The sequence below is a fragment of the Mesoplodon bidens genome (assembly GCF_964165515.1).
Source record: "Mesoplodon bidens genome assembly, chromosome: 1".
Lineage (NCBI taxonomy): Eukaryota > Metazoa > Chordata > Mammalia > Artiodactyla > Ziphiidae > Mesoplodon > Mesoplodon bidens.
In genome coordinates, this window is record NC_138176.1 from 183,516,446 (window position 1) to 183,532,871 (window position 16,426).

The window sequence follows — 16,426 nt, forward strand, 5'->3', positions numbered from 1 at the left end:
AACAGCAGCTCGACAGCTACAAGTCCAGGGAGCCTTTAACGTGTACCCAGAGGAAGTGGTTGTTCCCTAGCCATTTCAGCCACATTCAGATACAGAGAAAGCAATTCAGATACAGATTCACTAGAATCAGAAACACATAGATCTAGCACCTATTAGTTTGTGTGTCTTATCGGTAATCCAGCACTAAAGAGCTAAGTGCAGCCAGTTCCTTTTGTGGGTGGAAAGAAAAATCTGTGTGTCTCTAACAACTTTTCCTAACAACTTTTTTTTTTTTTTTTTTTTTTTTTTGCGGTACTAGGGCCTCTCACTGTTGTGGCCTCTCCCGTTGCGGAGCACAGGCTCCGGACGCGCAGGCTCAGTGGCCATGGCTCACGGGCCCAGCCGCTCCGCAGCATGTGGGATCTTCCCGGACCGGGGCACGAACCCGTGTCCCCTGCATCGGCAGGCAGACTCTCAACCACTGCGCCATCAGGGAAGCCCCTAACAACTTTTTAAAGCAGTGCTATACCCATGGTTTTCTTGCAAAGTGTAGAACTATACATGCAAATCATCCAAACACTGTCTGTGCCAGGCATTGCAGGTAGGAGATACCCAGCAACACAGATATGGTTTCTGTGTTTCAGGAGTTTACTCTATTTGTGGTGTGGTGATTCACACATGCAAGATAACCAACAATGGAAAGTAGCCCGTAATAAATGGTCAATGAGTATACCAGGCAATGGTCTCCGTGGTGTTCAGACAATGGATTCTACGAACTGAGGTGGAGACAGGTAGTGCTTAAAGTGAGCGAGGAAGAATGAACAAAAATTTGGCGAGCAGAGGAGGTCATGGGGGTGGGTTCCTCATGGATAGCTGGGGTTGGTTCGACTCTCCTGTGTGGCTGGACAGAGCGAGCCCTTCCTCCCTGCCTGTTCCACGTCCATCTCTCCTGGAGCCCTCTGCTTAATCAGAGAGAGTGGATGTGGAGAATGAGACAGTAAAAGATACAGAGGAGAGGTGGTATTAGATGTGACTGGGTGTGGGTTTTCTAGGGAGTAGGGAGATTGATTTAGAGAGGTAGGTTGGGGTCCCAGGAGTCTAGCTTTTATATGATATATAAGGAGGGGGTATGGAAGGTTTCTGAGCTGCAGAATACTATCAAGAGCCAGGCATTCTGTTGCCACTTTATCTCATCGAATCCCCTTCATAGTCTACAAGAGGGAAATCATCGTCCCCATTTTACACCTTAGGAGACCAGAGCTCAAAGAGGTTAGGTGAATGCCTGAGGTTTGCTAGCAGAGGGTGCAGCCAGCCTCCCACCCCAGGACTCACTGCAAACCAGTGCTTCTGGCAAGGCTGAATTTTACCAGAGCCTCATGCCCCTGGAAAACAGTAATGGTTCGGGAATCTCTGCTTCCGTGTTCCGGGAGATGGTTGACTGAAAAGAAACACCCTTCCCCCAGTGACTTAGATTCTCAGATGTCTCTCTTGTTTCCCTAAGACAAGGCTAGGCAATGACCCTCCAGATTCCCATTTTTTGCCTCACCATGATTAGCTGAACAGCTTGACCCCACTGATCAATGGGAGTGAAATGCCGGTACAGCACGGTGACCATAGTTAATAACATTGTATTGGACACTTGAAAGTTGCTAAGAAAGTAGATCTCAAGTGTTCTCACCACACACACAAAGAATTAACTCCGTGAGGTTATGGATATATTAATTAGCTTGATTGTTGTAATCATTTCACGGTGCCTATCAAGCATCCCATTGTACACCTGAAATATATACAATTTTTAGTTGTCAATCATACCTCAATAAAGCTGGGGGGAAAAATGTTTGTTAACCAAACTTTGGTTAGGTTTCCCTCCTTCCCAGCCCCATGAACTCCTCCCTATAAAAGGAAGACCCTTTTGGCTAAGCCTTGAGGCCCTGCAGACCACACAGAGGTTCTCCCTAATGCAAGTCCCCTTGCCCCTACTGCAAAGTCTTTTCCCCTTTACAATCAGATTTGGGTTTTTTTGTTTGTTTGTTTGTTTGTTTTGCAGTATGCGGGCCTCTCACTGTTGTAGCCTCTCCCGTTGAGGAGCACAGCCTCTGGACATGCAGGCTCAGCGGCCATAGCTCACAGGCCCAGCCGCTCCGCGGCATATGGGATCTTCCTGGACAGGGGCACGAACCCGCGTCCCCTACATTGGCAGGCGGACGCTCAACCACTGCGCCACCAGGGAAGCCCCAGATTTGTTTTTTATTTGACACTCCTAACTATTGTGCCACGTTGCCTATTTTGCATTGACACAGGCAAGAGGTGTTTCAGAAGGTTACAGTGGCATACGTGGGAAGGAGGGTTTGGCTAAGATTGTTGTAAGGATGAAATGAAGATTCAGCAGAGCGCTTATCGCAGGCCATGCTCAAAATACTCAGTAAATGGTGACTGCGATCTTGACTATTACCATCTTCAGGTTGGGGATGAGAGGGTTCCAGGACTTAGTCTAAAGGAAAAAAGGAATCATGTCGCTTCCATGAGTCTGCTCAAATACAGATAACCCAACAAATGTTAACAATGAAAGAGGGGGAAAGAAAAAGTCTTTAGTCATGATTCTCTCTTCCAGCCCTACATAAAATTCAGTTTAGGTTGAAACAGCAAGGAAGTAGTACAAAATCGGAAATAACCAAAATGTTGAACAGGACAAGAATGACTTAGGGAATTATGATAATTCACAGGCTGGAGTAGAAAGCAATTAGAATTATAAAAACTACAAAGACCTAAGGAACATGTTCATAACCTATGTTAAATGGTAAAAGCAGACAATGTAAAATATGCATAAATGTGGACAAGACTAGCAGATAAAATGCAAACATGAAACCAGGGGGGTGATATATAGATAATTTTACAATTTCAATCTTTTAGTTACCCTCAAAATCACTAAGCCTCCACACTAAATGTCTAATAGCATTTATCTCTATGCAACAGGATTATGAAGGGTCTTGCATTCTCTCTGTGATGTTTCTCTGCATTGTTTGGATTTTTTTTACAACAGAAGTAAACTAATTCTGTAAGCAGAAAAAATAACTGTTCCCTTATCATTTTTTTAAGTGAAAATCTAAGAAAGAAACTCAGATTCCACAAAATGTATTAATAGACCCCAAGGGAAGGCAGAAGGAGCAGATACAGAGAACCAGCTTCATCTAGCTTTTCCTCTGTCCTTGTAAAACAGAGGTAAGGCTGATGCCTCCTCAGCTGTGGTCAGTTCTCCCTCACAAGCGCCAAGGGCCTCCACCCGCCACACTGGGCTGTACAGTATTTCTTTTCCTATTATTGTCAGAACGGTTGATGGAACACTCTGTGTTCCTCGCCAGCTTTTCCTGACAAGCGTCACAGTGTGTGAAGAACTTCACAGTGAGAAAGGGTTTGCTGCAGCAACATGGATGGAACTAGAGATTGAGATTATTACACTAAGTGAAGTAAGTCCGAGAAAGATAAATATTATATGATTTCACTTACACATGGAATCTAAAAAGTAGTACAAATGAACTTATTTACAAAACAGAAACAGACTCACAGACATAGAAACAAATTTATGGTTACCAAAGGGGAAGGCAGAGTGGGAAGGGATAAATTGGAAGTATGGGATTAGTAGATGCACTCTACTATATATAAAATAGATAAACAACAAGGATTTACTGTATGGCACAGGGAACTATAGTCAATATTTTGTAATAAACTATAATGGAAAAGAACTGAAAAAAAGAATATAGATATATATATGTGTGTATGTATATATATATATAATACTGAATCACTTTGTTGTACACCTGAATCTAACACAATACTGTAAATCAATGATACTTCAATAAAAAAAAGGATTTGCAACCTCATTTATTTATTAGAGTGAAGAAAATCATCTCAGAATTATGAACCCCAAAAGAGCCAGTCAGTGTGAGTGAACAGATGGTTAAATGCCCAAGTTTATCTTGCCTGGTTTGTATCCAGCTTAGCCAAAAAAAAAGTCCAAAGACAAGGGGAAGAGTTCCCAGAAAGAAGGAAGGCAAAATCTTTCCCAGAAGGGAGGGTAAGACTAGCTGTTCTCATGACAGTCTGATGTGAACTTGTTCCTCCAAGTTTCAAGTGGATGACGAAGTTCCGGGATGGAAATAAACATCTGGTAGACTGGAGTCCTTCGCTAAACAAAGCAAATGAAAACCTACTAACAGGAACGATCCCTGGCAGCTTGCCAGAGCCACAGTGACAGCAGGTGCTGTGACAACCCGGGATTCTCCTCCACCCCGATCACCGGCCTCTCCCTGGTTACTCTTAGCTGAGTCAACACTCAAACAAGTCTCAGACCACCTTTGATTCCATTCAAATCTTGCTCTCAAGAGTGTTGGTTTTTCCTGTACCTTTAACATGTCTCTTTTCTTCCCCTACTAAACAGCTGTTACGGAACCCACTGTAAACCCCAGAGTGGATGGTGTGGGGGTGGTGCGTGTGCATGTGTGTGTGTGTGTGTGTGTGTGTGTGTGTACACATTAAGTAGGGAAGGGGAATGAGAGAACAGAGGGGAGTTTATAAATACAGCTGCCAACATTTCTAAAACAGTTGCTTCTTTACTTTTATCTCCTTCCCTGACATTCAGCTCAGAGAAGGACAATTATCATTGCTAAAATGTTACTTACTGGAAGTCTCCAGGAATCAGGTGTTGTGCTAGGGCTTTATGGACAGGATCTCTAAGCCTTACGCTGGCCCTGCAAGGTAAGAATTCCCATTTTGCAGATAAGGAAATGTTGGCACCGGCTTTCCCAAACTCACAGAGCCAGTAAGTCAAGTGAAATCCCAGCAAGTCTAGGTCTGTGGGTTTGCAAAGCCCATGCTTGGCCACTCTAGCAGCTGCCCCACCATCACACCCTCAGGGTAGAGCTGCCAGATTTAGTGAATAAAAACAAAGGATGCCCAAGGATGTCCCAAATATTGCATAGGCCATGTCAAAACTGCTTTAATTCTTAGGATGCAATGCTGAAGGATTCAGGGGCAAAGTGCAACTTGCATTCAAATAATTCAAGAAAAAGTGTATGACAGAGAGATGATGTCTGTGTAGGAGGATACTAACAACTGATAAATTGAAATGAATCAAAATATTGCACAGACATACTCACTAAAATATTATTTGTAGTTTACCTGAAATTCAAGTTTAACTAGACATCCTGTATTTTATCTGGCAACCTACCCCAGAAAGACCGTGAAACTGTATAGAGGAACCATCACTTGCACCCCGAGACCTTCCTGGGCCACTAGGCAACCCTGTAGCCAGCAGAGTTTTCCACTTGTGCTAAATTAGCCATCAGCGTAAGGTCCCAAATCAGTTTTACAATGTGACTTTGGATACTGCAAAACACGATGAATTGTTCCAGGCATAATATGGTAGCACTACCATCAAAAGAGGTATTGGAAAGATGATCAAGTTACGTGGTCAATCTGTAGTGTCAACAGCCAGGTTAATCATTTGGACTGAAAAACTTACCTTTCAGTTAATTAGCCAATATGTATATAATGAGAGCTTTCTCTGTGCCCAACAAGCATAGGCCCTGTTTCAAGAAGACATTTAGCTAAGGACACAAAATTGACCTGTATGTAACAGTGCAGGGCCCAAAGAGGGGCTTATGCCTGAAATTATTTGGATCATTTCAATTGTATGGATTCATCCTAAAACACCCATCTGGATACCTCACAGGCTGCTCAACATCAACGCGACCAGAAAAGGGACTCATGATCTTCTCCCCTAATCAATCACTCAGTCCTGTTGAGTTTACCTCGTCCTCTTCTCCACGTCTATTCCTGTCCCTATTTCATCACCGGCCTGGACTGAGACAATACTGTTCGGTATTAGCTAGTCTCCTAATAGGTAATTAGGTAACAGGTCGTCTCCTAACTGGTCTCCTTCTCTCCAGCCTTGGCCCTGTCAAAGCTATTATCCACATCAGCTTCCAGAGAGTTCTATCAGGACAGACACTCTCCCTACTGCTCCCAGGATAAAGTCTGAGGTTCTTGACCTGACGCAGCCCATCACCTGCCATCCTCTGTCATCCCCTGACAGATCATTTAAGCACCAGCAACACTCAACTGCCCACCTTCCCCCAGGTATGGGCTGGATTGGCTGCTTCTGCTGAGAGCTGACATGAGTTGGTACAGCCACAAGATACAACACATCCAAGCCAGCCTGACAGAGATCTTTTGGGAAGGCAGCACAACGATGGCTGCTGAACCGGCTGTCCTGGTATAAGCCACGTCCAGATGATCAAAATAAGCACTCAGGGAATTGCATTGGGCTTGATGGGAGTAAGTAATACTTTAAAGGAAACTTTCAGGCTTCAAGAGCACTGCTGGTGGTTCTTTTAGTTCAACAAAGTGCTACTTAATAATTAAACACAAACTCAGCATCCATGTTGCCATCTACACCGTCTAAATTCACCCAGAGATGATGCAGACCAACTTTGAGAACCTCATCCAATAGCATGTGGATGATTCTCATTGGATTCCAGATTAATAAAACTCACCATATATCAAAACACCAGTTGGTTTGCATTATTTTAAAAATTTCTCCCTGAAATTAAGCAAACCCAATGCAGACTCAATGCAACAGAGAATTTACCTTTTTAAATTCTCTGTTGAGGTAAAAGAAATACGCTGCCATTAACATTTTACCCTTGTTCTCTGACCTTATTTTAACTCAAGAACAAATGCCTTGGCTTTTTTTTTTTTTTAATGTCACGGTTGTTGAACTCATTTTGCTTTAATTGCAACTCCAAGGACTTCGGCTAACGAGATCTGACAGTTGAGGTTCAAATGTTAGTTTACGTGTAAGCTGCCACTCTGACTATAAAATGACATACAAGGGGGGCTTCCCTGGTGGCTCAGTGGTTAAGAATCCGTCTGCCAATGCAGGGGACACGGGTTCGAGCCCTGGTCCGGGAAGATTCCCACATGCCGCGGAGCGACTAAGCCCGTGCGCCACAACTACTGAGCCTGCGCTCTAGAGCCCGCGAGCCACAACTACTGAGCCCGTGAGCCACAGTTACCGAAGCCCACGTGCCTAGAGCCCATGCTCCACAACAAGAGAAGCCACCGCAATGAAGAGTAGCCCCCGCTCGCCACAACTAGGGACAGGCCGCGCGCAGCAACGAAGACCCAATGTAGCCAAAAATAAGCAAATAAGTAATTTATAAAAAAAAAAACTTGACCCTTAAAAAAAAATTACATACAAGACAAGAAGGTGGAACAGTTATCCTGAAAAAGCTCCTGCCTCAAAATACACACTAGAGTACTTTTTAAACGCTTCCAGATAATTACAAATGTGAAACCAAGGTTGAGACCTGCCAGCCTAAAGAAAAAGCAGCCACCAGACAGAAACTTAATCAAAAGGACCAGGTGAAAATTGGGGAAATATATGTGGATTCCAGCCAGCGGGGTGTTGGGGGGAAGAGGCTGAAGGAGTGGATGAGATAAAGTATTTTAAGATGTGAATAAATAAGAAGTGTGGCCATGACAATAATGCTGGGTTCTGTGTATAACCTGTGGAGCCAGTCATTCTTTTACAACCTGTTTGGTTGTGATTATATCTCTCAAAGATGAAATAAGTAATGTTCTACGTCTCCTCTTCCCTCCATTACTGTGGACTATCAGAAATAGAGTATTAAAAGTAATATCCTTCAAATGGGATTTGCAAGAGTAATGATTACATTCCCATAACAATGGCATTCTGCCTTGCTTTCTCTAGAAAGAGTATAAAACTCAGATGCCAAAGGAGCCCCGTGGGAAAGGTCAATGAGTGAAGCAGGTACAGGTTTGTACATATTTGCAAGCCAAATCCCAGCAATAATACTCACTTCTACAGAAAAATATGCCCTCTCCCATTTTTGTTAAACACGTTTTGCTAAACACAGGCTATCTTTCATTTTCCTTCTTTTGGTAAACAGCATCAAACACAAACAGATATTTCTCTACTCTATGAAAGACAGCAGAGCAAGCACCATGACAAAGGGCACCTTCACTGAGCCTTGCAGCCAGGGGACAACAGGCGTGTGACCGTGGTGGGAACAGGGAGGGAGGTTAGCAGCCTCTATTCTGCCCAGGCTGCTACACACAGGACCGTGATGGGGTCAGCACTGCAAAACAGCCACATGTTTCCGGAGAAGCTGGTAAGCTGGATTATTTGGTGAATTTTCCAGATTTTAAAGGTATAAACTATTAGTGAGGCAAACGTGACCACTGGCCTACAGAGCGGAACAAAAATGTGAAGCTAAATAACAATATAGAAACAAAATCATCCTGAAGATAAGTTTTCGTTCTTCCATTCATCCACGCAATGTTTAATGACCACCTATTTTGTATGACATTCATTCAGCAGGTTGGGAAGAGGATACAAAGCTACATAAGGCAGGACTCCCTACCTTCAAAGAGAGCTTTCAGGCTAGCTTTAAATACTAAATTGTGTCATATGAATAGAAACTCCCTGGCAGGGCTGAGGTTAGAGGGGAATTATCAAGGAATTCAATTATGGAGCTACTTATGTTCTAGTCTAGTTTGTTTCACATGCAGGAAAAGACAGGAGATTTGCTGAACCTGCATCACCGATGGCCCAAACTACTATCCTTCACACTGGACTAATGAAACTAAAAAGACATATGAAGGTATGTTGAGTTGGCCAAAAAGTTCGTTCGGTTTTAAGTACACATAAAAGACACATTTTTCATTTTCACCAAGAACTTTATTGAACATTCACTAACCAAATGAACATTTTGGCCAACCCAATAACAAACTAAACAAAATCCTGGTGGTTTGAAAACATTAATAATATAGCTTCCAAATTGGCCTTACAGAAATAAAGCAGAGACATTATGCTATTTTTTAAATTATTCTAAAAATCAACAAAATTAATTAAATGAAAACCAGATCAGTAGTTCTCGAAGGGTGGTCTGAGGACCTCTGGGGGTCCCCAAGACCCTCTCAGGGGGTTCCCCAAGGTCAAAACTATTTCCATAATAATACTAAGACACAGTCTGCCTTTTTCACTCTCATTCTTTCATGAGCATACAGAGGAGCTTTCTAGAGGTCGCACAGCTTGTAATGATGTCATCACTCTGACAGCTAACGGAATATGTGTTTGTGTACTCTTGTGTTTTAAAAATGTATCCGTTTTAATTTCTAATACTGTAAATATCAATAGATATAACCCACAGAAATGTAGGTTCTTTGGGGTCTTCAATAATTGTTAAGAGAATAAAAGGGTCTGAGCCCCAAAAGTCTGAATTAGATCATAAATTCCGTAAGAGTAAGGACTGTGTCTCATTTACTATTGTATCTGTAGCTCTTAGCACACTGCCTCACAAATGGTTCACACTCATTAAATATTGATATTTGCTAAATAAACAGATGACTGCCAAAGAATATACCTAAAAGTGCTTTTGGATATAGAGAGCAACACTGAAAGTAGCCTTTATTTTCCTCAGTTGCTTCTGACTAGTTACCAGCTTTGATAAAAAACAGTCGCTTCATGTAATGTATCATGTATATAGAGTATATATCTTTTTTTTTTTTTTTTTTTTAGGTACTCGGGCCTCTCACTGTTGTGGTCTCTCCCGTTGCGGAGCACAGGCTCCGGATGCACAGGCTCAGCGGCCATGGCTCACCGGCCCAGCCACTCCGTGGCATGTGGGATCTTCCCGGACTGGGGCATGAACCCGTGTCCCCTGCATCGGCAGGCAGACTCTCAACCACTGCGCCACCAGGGAAGCCCCTAGAGTATATATCTTGATGATATAGGCCATTAATGCCCAGTCACTTGGCCAACATCCTGTGTTTTCATTAATGATCTTATAATCCCACCCGCCGATTCTTCCCTGGGAAACAAGCAAGTGTCTGGCAGAACAGATGGCCCCTTCACTGCGGCCTGACAATGAAATCTTGTACTTTATTCAACAAGAAAACAAAAACAATTCTCACAAGCTAGAACCTTCCCCTCCCTCCCTAAAGATATCTCCTTTAATGTAAACGTGCAGAATAATAGTAATTACTAAGAGTAATAGCCCCAACTAGAATTATCAACCCTTTTATATGTTAGTCATACCAGTTGAAATTAAAAATAAATACGGCAAATTAAAAATAAATTAAAAATAAATAGAAGCACCCCATTTCTGTAAAGTATATGTATTACTATATAGGCACAATGAAAAAATGTGGATTAATCAACAATATATGTAACAGTGGTTATCTTTCTTTTATTAATTTTTGTTGTCTTTTTACAATGGCATGTATTTTTTTTACCAGAAAAATAAACAAAAATAAAGAATAAAATACAAAGTTAAAAAAAAAAAAAGAATTGCCATCCCAAGGAGTGAAGACATGGGTTAACGTAATCACCATCCAAACCAGTCATAGACTTCATGGTTAGCTCTTTGACCTGGGTGCTGTTCCTAAGGACTCTGATTCAGCAGGGCTGGTGGGGTCTCTATTTTTTAAATTGCCATAGTGATTCTGATGTGGTTCCCTAGAGTCTAGGGACAACACTGAGAACTACTGGTTTACTCCATTGTCTTAACCATTAGTAATGAATGCACGCACGGTCACCATGAATTAGTAACAGCTGAAAGAAACATAATATGATTTTGATGTCACCAGATCATGTTTCTAAAAGCCAGGGAGGAGTTGGATAATTTTGCTTACGAGTTAAAGAATCTGGCAAGGATACGGCCTCTGTTTACAGATCTATGGTTTCTGCTTGTGCTGAGCCAATCACATGACTCTATCACGAATCTGGAAAGAAGGAACTGGGAGATGAAGCATGTTCATGGGAGGCTCAGCAGCTGAAGAGTCATATAGGGTCAGGGCTGGGGAAGCTCCAGATGAGGAAACAGCCTGGGCCCGAGGAAACAGAGGAAGCTGGTTGGTGGGGAAAGCAGAGGAACGCGTGGGAGACACAGAGTGTGCCTGGTCCTGCTGGCTTTCCAGTTTCTACTGGATTGGCAGGAGGAGGCCTGACTGTGCTGTGGTTCTCACCCTTTCTATGAGCTTCCTCTTCCGGCTTTATAAAAAGCCGGCTAGCTCTTTCTTTCTTTTTTTTTTTTTTTTTTTGCGGTACGCGGGCCTCTCACTGTTGCGGCCTCTCCCGTTGCGGAGCACAGACTCCGGACGCGCAGGCTCAGCAGCCATGGCTCACGGGCCCAGCCGCTCCGCGGCATGTGGGATCTTCCCGGACCGGGGCACGAACCCGTGTCCCCTGCATCGGCAAGCGGACTCTCTACCACTGCGCCACCAGGGAAGCCCCTACGGCTAGCTCTTTCTTGAGCTAGCGTGAGGGTGCCTCGTTTCCTCAGAGAGCATTGCTCCTCTTTAATGCCAAGAAGTGGAGGATAGTGTGATATGTGAGGGTAGAATTTACTGTCACCAGGAATCTTTTGAAAGGAAAGAAGGTGCTAGTAACTGCTCCGGGATAACAGGTGTAAATAAGCCAGAACTGTCACAGGCAATGGGATGGAGGGTCATCCTCAGGATGGGAAAAGTGAATTAGGAGACCCAGCTTGCCCCCCAAGCCTCTCCATTTGGACTTTGGTAAGTCACTTATCTACGTATCCAGTGCCATATAGGTGAAAGGTAATTCGATACCCACCACCATCCATTTCAAAATTGACACAGTCTCAGTTTCCTTGACTAGAAAATAACAGATTAAGTGATGGCTAAGGTTTTTTTCTTAATCTAAGATTCTATGTCTTCTTAACTCTGAAAAGAGACAGGTAAGGAGATGAGGTAGCCGGGCAAGAAGGAGCCCTTTAAGATTACATATACTTGATTGTCTTTACATAAACAACAATGAAGATGTTTTACTCATTTGACTTTTAAAAAGACCCCACATATTCACCAATCAATGTTAGTTGGTTAAATTATCAGTGATTATATTTTATTTCTTGAGGCACTAGAACAACTCCAAAGTTGCTTTGGCTCCCAGTGGAGGCCAGCTGGTACCTGCCCAGAGCCTCAGGTTCTGGCAAAGGGTAAGGGAATCTGTCCTGTTTGTCTCATCGCTGAGACCTAAGGCTATCGTTCGTCCTTGGTCTGTGAATAGGAAGCAAAGTGTCAACAGTCTCTTGCCCTCTCACTGCTTCCCTTGCCAGCCCATCTCTTATTAGCCAGCCCTGACTTTGGCCAGCTCTGTGTCCTCATTTCTGGGAGATGTTTAAACCGTCAACAAGCCTAAAGGCAAATTTAATATCCTGAGCTGCAGAGTTGTTCTCAAGCACAGGTCGTATGCCTGTGTCAGAGAATCTCAGAAATTTGAAGCTAGAAGGAAACTGATCTACTATATAAGCTTCAGTTCCTAGATGAGAAGCGAATAGCTGGAAACAATAACAAACGTTTACTGTTGTCTGTACAAATATGTTGCCTATACAAATAACAATAACAAAGTCAGGTGCTTGGGAGGGACCGTGCTATATGCTTTCCATCAATCCTTTTATTTCATTCTTGCACCAACCCAAAGGTAGGCATTCTTATTACCCCCATTTTCAAGATGAGGAAACTAAGGGTTTGAGAGGTTCAATACTTTGCTACTTGGCTTGTCCAGTTTAATCCAAGTATTTGTTAGTGACAGAAGAAGGAGTTTTAACCAAGCTCTGCTGATTCTTAGGACACTGTTCTTTCAAGGAAAATGATCAAAAGTGAGGCAGCAAGCTTTTTAGCTACCTTCCATGTACCAGGCACTCCACTAGGTGCCAGAACAATTAGCAGGGTTACCAGGTGAAATGTCACAGAAAATCCTGCCCTTCCAGGTTCTAGGGAGGAAAAGAGGTTGCTAGGTCTCTGCAAAGCTCTGTCTTCACGGAGGTTAAAATGCTCGACAGGGAAGGCCTGGTTAGTGCTCAGAGTATCCCCCAGGATGCGGGTGTGGGCCAAGGAGGGAAGCATTACTCTGCCACTTCTGCAATTGAGAAAAGTAAAGAGAAACAATTACAGGGCTTGCCCAATGCGAGGCATAATATCACAAGCCAAGAATGGAACCAAACTGCCTTGGTTCCTTCCACTCTATTCAATGGCCAAAATTAAAATCTCCCTTCAGTCACCCCTGGCTACTGTGGGATCAAAGATAATTATCACATGAGACAACTTCTTCTCATAGGAATTATGTGACTAAGCTTCTCACAATTAACCCAACCTACTCATTGGATTTTCATCCTTTTTCTCTCTTCTCTTTTTGATGTAGACAAGACAGGACACAGTCTTCAAATGAAAAAATGAAGAACTGGGAGTATCAGAGTGGATTATATTGCAAGTATATTAAAGTCAAGTTATGAATGAATTTTCCATAACAACATTAACGGAATGAATGACGGCAGCCATAACTGATCACCTCTTCCGTGCCTGATACTGTGCTCAGATGACCTCACTCAGTCTCGCAACAGCACACACAGAGGCAGATCCTGGGTTTGTGTGAAGCTTATACATGGTGTGGAGGCCCTCCCTAAGAAAAGAAAACTTTGGATACAGAATTAGGTAGAAGGCTTTGGAAGAGCCTATGCAAGTGAGGGACCCAAAGCTTGAGCTTTGTGAGCTTCATGGGAAATGCACCGCTGTGCCCAAGATGGCTAACATCCTCACTTCTCCAAGGAATGAAATTGAGGCTCAGAGAAGTAACTTGCCCAAAGTCAAAAGGCTTGGAAATGTCAGGGCTAGGATTTGAACATAGGGTGCCTGACCTCAAATCTCATGTATTTTTTCTTTGCTTACATGCCTTCTAACGAAACTAAAACTGTTATCATTTACAAATAACTATACATATTAACTATACCCCATGATAAGTACACTCATTTTCTCTAATAATTCTTATAGTCCTTCTGTCTATGGGAGTTGTTATTATCCCCATTTACAGATGGAAGAACCTAAAATCAAGAAAGGTTAAGCACCAGCCAGAGGTAACCTAGCTAGTAGACAGTGGAGCCAGGATTCATGCCCACGAATTGACCTGCAGAGACCTTACTCTTTCCCGCCATCTCTTGCTACCATCCTACAGGTGATCCAGGAAAGCAGAATGGTAATGATGGTAATGCGTGACCTCTGGTTGCCTTACAATATTCCCACACCTGTCCACAGAAACTAGCCCTGTCGTTTAGTTTTACACACCACATGGTGCGATATTCCTTAACAGGGTGAGGCAATTCTGAAAGTTCACTTCCTCTGCACTATAATTTATCAGTCAGATCAGAGTCCATTCCTCATGGAGAAAACCACCTTTAAAAGCCAATTACCAAATATCAACACCAACTCAAGTCCCAGCCAAGCTGCCTTACAGCCCACATCCCCCGGCATCCTCCCTGCGCACCGCCCATGAATGTTGACCCACAGAGCATCAGAAGGCTGATAATATCTGAGCCACGGCAGAGATCACTCAACCTACAGGGCTCTCCTGAAACAGCCTTTCAAAGCCACACAAGAAAATTCAATTGACTGCAATTGGATTGCTTAACTCTAGTCACCCAAGCAAGAGGTTACATCCTTAAACAATCTCGCCATGGATTTGCAGGTGGACAAGCGTGGAGAGATTCAGTTTAGTTTTTTCTTTGAACGTGGGTGCTCAGAGAAAACAATGGCCTTTGAGAAGCTCAGACAGTGGGCCTTGTCTCCCAATGGCAATGTGAACTTTTAAAAAATTAAACTATGCTTTGCCATGGCATTTTTTTTTAAGTTGCCTTTAACCGTCAGATTTCAAGTAATTGATGGCCTTTAGAAAAGCCTCTATTAAAGGAATATGTCTTTTGCCACCTGAAACGAACCAGTTTTGCTAACTGGGAGTGCAGTGATCAATCTTGGAGGAGGCCCCAGGCTTTTATTATCTGGCCAACAGCAAGTGTCAACCAGTGGAAGAAATTAGGCATGCAGTTATGGGTGCTAACAAGAAAGGCTGCTCCAATAATCTTTTTTTAAAGGAAAAAGCGATCCCATTAACTCTCTCTGGTTCCTCTTTCCACACAGGTTGGTGGGTGTGGGTGAAAGGGCAGGAGAAATGACTACTGGTGAAATCATAGGATGGAGAAATCTGAAATGACCAGCTCTCCAGCATACACATCTAGGGGGAAGAGATGGGCTCAGATTCTTTTAAGGATCTAAATGTATCTCTGCCTGAAGCTTACGGCTGCTTGAGAAGAGCAAGAATCCACGGTGAAACAAAGCAACACAGGCTGCTGGTACAAGATATCAAACATCTAAGTCGGCCGGTAAGCACAGACTCTGATGGACTGGAAAGTCACCCAGCCCAGAGGCCTGGCCTGGCTACCAAGCGTGGGCTCAGCCCAGGAAGGCAAGGACACAATAGACCACACAGCCGCTTCTCATCCCACCCCACATCGCTTCCAAGGCCACAGCAAGCAGCCAACACACCTGTGGGGTCTTTCATTTAGTTTTGTTTCTTCAAGAAGTGGGAGGAAAATGAGTTTGGGCCCAACAGAAATCGGGGCGTAGGGAGGGCCCGGGGTGGGCGGGGATGCAAACGACAGAAGTGAATTCTTTAAAAGTCTAGATCATTAGTCTCGTTTATTATTCTAAAAGGAACAGAAGCGTTCTCATTCCTCTCCTCCTTCTTTAACCCTTACCAACCCACCCCAAGAAGACAAGGAGGAAAGCAGGGCTCTAGTCTAGAGGGTTCGCCGGGATGCAGATCCTCCCCCTGCAGAGGGAGGGTGGGCTGAAGTGTCCTCCCAACACACACACGCGCGCGCGCGCACACACACACACACACACACACACACAGCCGGCCACGCCTCACCTTCTCGATCGTCTGGTCCACGGCCTTCTGGAAGACTCTGGCCACCAGCAGCGTGACACTGGTCACCAGCAGAAGCAGGGACAGCGTCCCCACCACGTAGAAGCAGCACCTGCCCATTCCGCGCACCGCTCACGGGCCGGGCGGCCGGCGACTGGACGGGAAGCAGGGAGGGAGGGAGGCGCCGCCGCAGTAGCGGCCGGAAGACCCGGGACCCTCGGGCGCCTGCGGCCCGGCCGATGCGCCCGGCGCCCGGCTCCGCGGCCGAGCGAGCGCGGCCCCGCTGCCCCCGGCCGGCCGATGGGGAGTGGAAGGCCCGCTTTGGTTTCGCTTTCCCTGGCCGGGGCAGCTGCGACGCCCTTGTGGCGCAGCTCGCGAGGGAAAGGGAGCGCGCAGGGCGGGGACGCTCGCCAGCCGGGCTCTCCGCAGCCCCGGGAGGCGGCAGCCGGCAGCTGCGCGGGGAAGCGGGAGGGGCGGAGGCTGAGCCCGCAGTCATGTGCCCCGCAGCGGCTGCCGCGATTCGGCCCGCGCGACCCGCGGCCAGTCCCGGCGGCCCGCCAGCGCCAGCGGCTCCCTGATCCCCGCCCGGCAGCGCCCCCCGCCCCCTCGTCGCAGGCCCCGCGGCCACCCCGGAAAATCGCTTACCCT

General features: G+C 44.8%; 1 protein-coding gene across 1 annotated transcript in view; it reads right to left on the bottom strand.

Annotated features, from left to right (window-relative positions):
• Positions 1 to 16,188, bottom strand: part of SCARB2 (scavenger receptor class B member 2) — a 67,291-nt gene extending 51,103 nt beyond the window's left edge. Inside the window, exon 1 of the mRNA XM_081245133.1 lies at positions 15,782 to 16,188. Coding sequence (XP_081101259.1) covers positions 15,782 to 15,898 — 117 coding nt within the window. The 5' untranslated portion in view covers positions 15,899 to 16,188. The remainder of the gene's footprint in view (positions 1 to 15,781) is intronic.
• Positions 16,189 to 16,426: the final 238 nt, after the last annotated feature.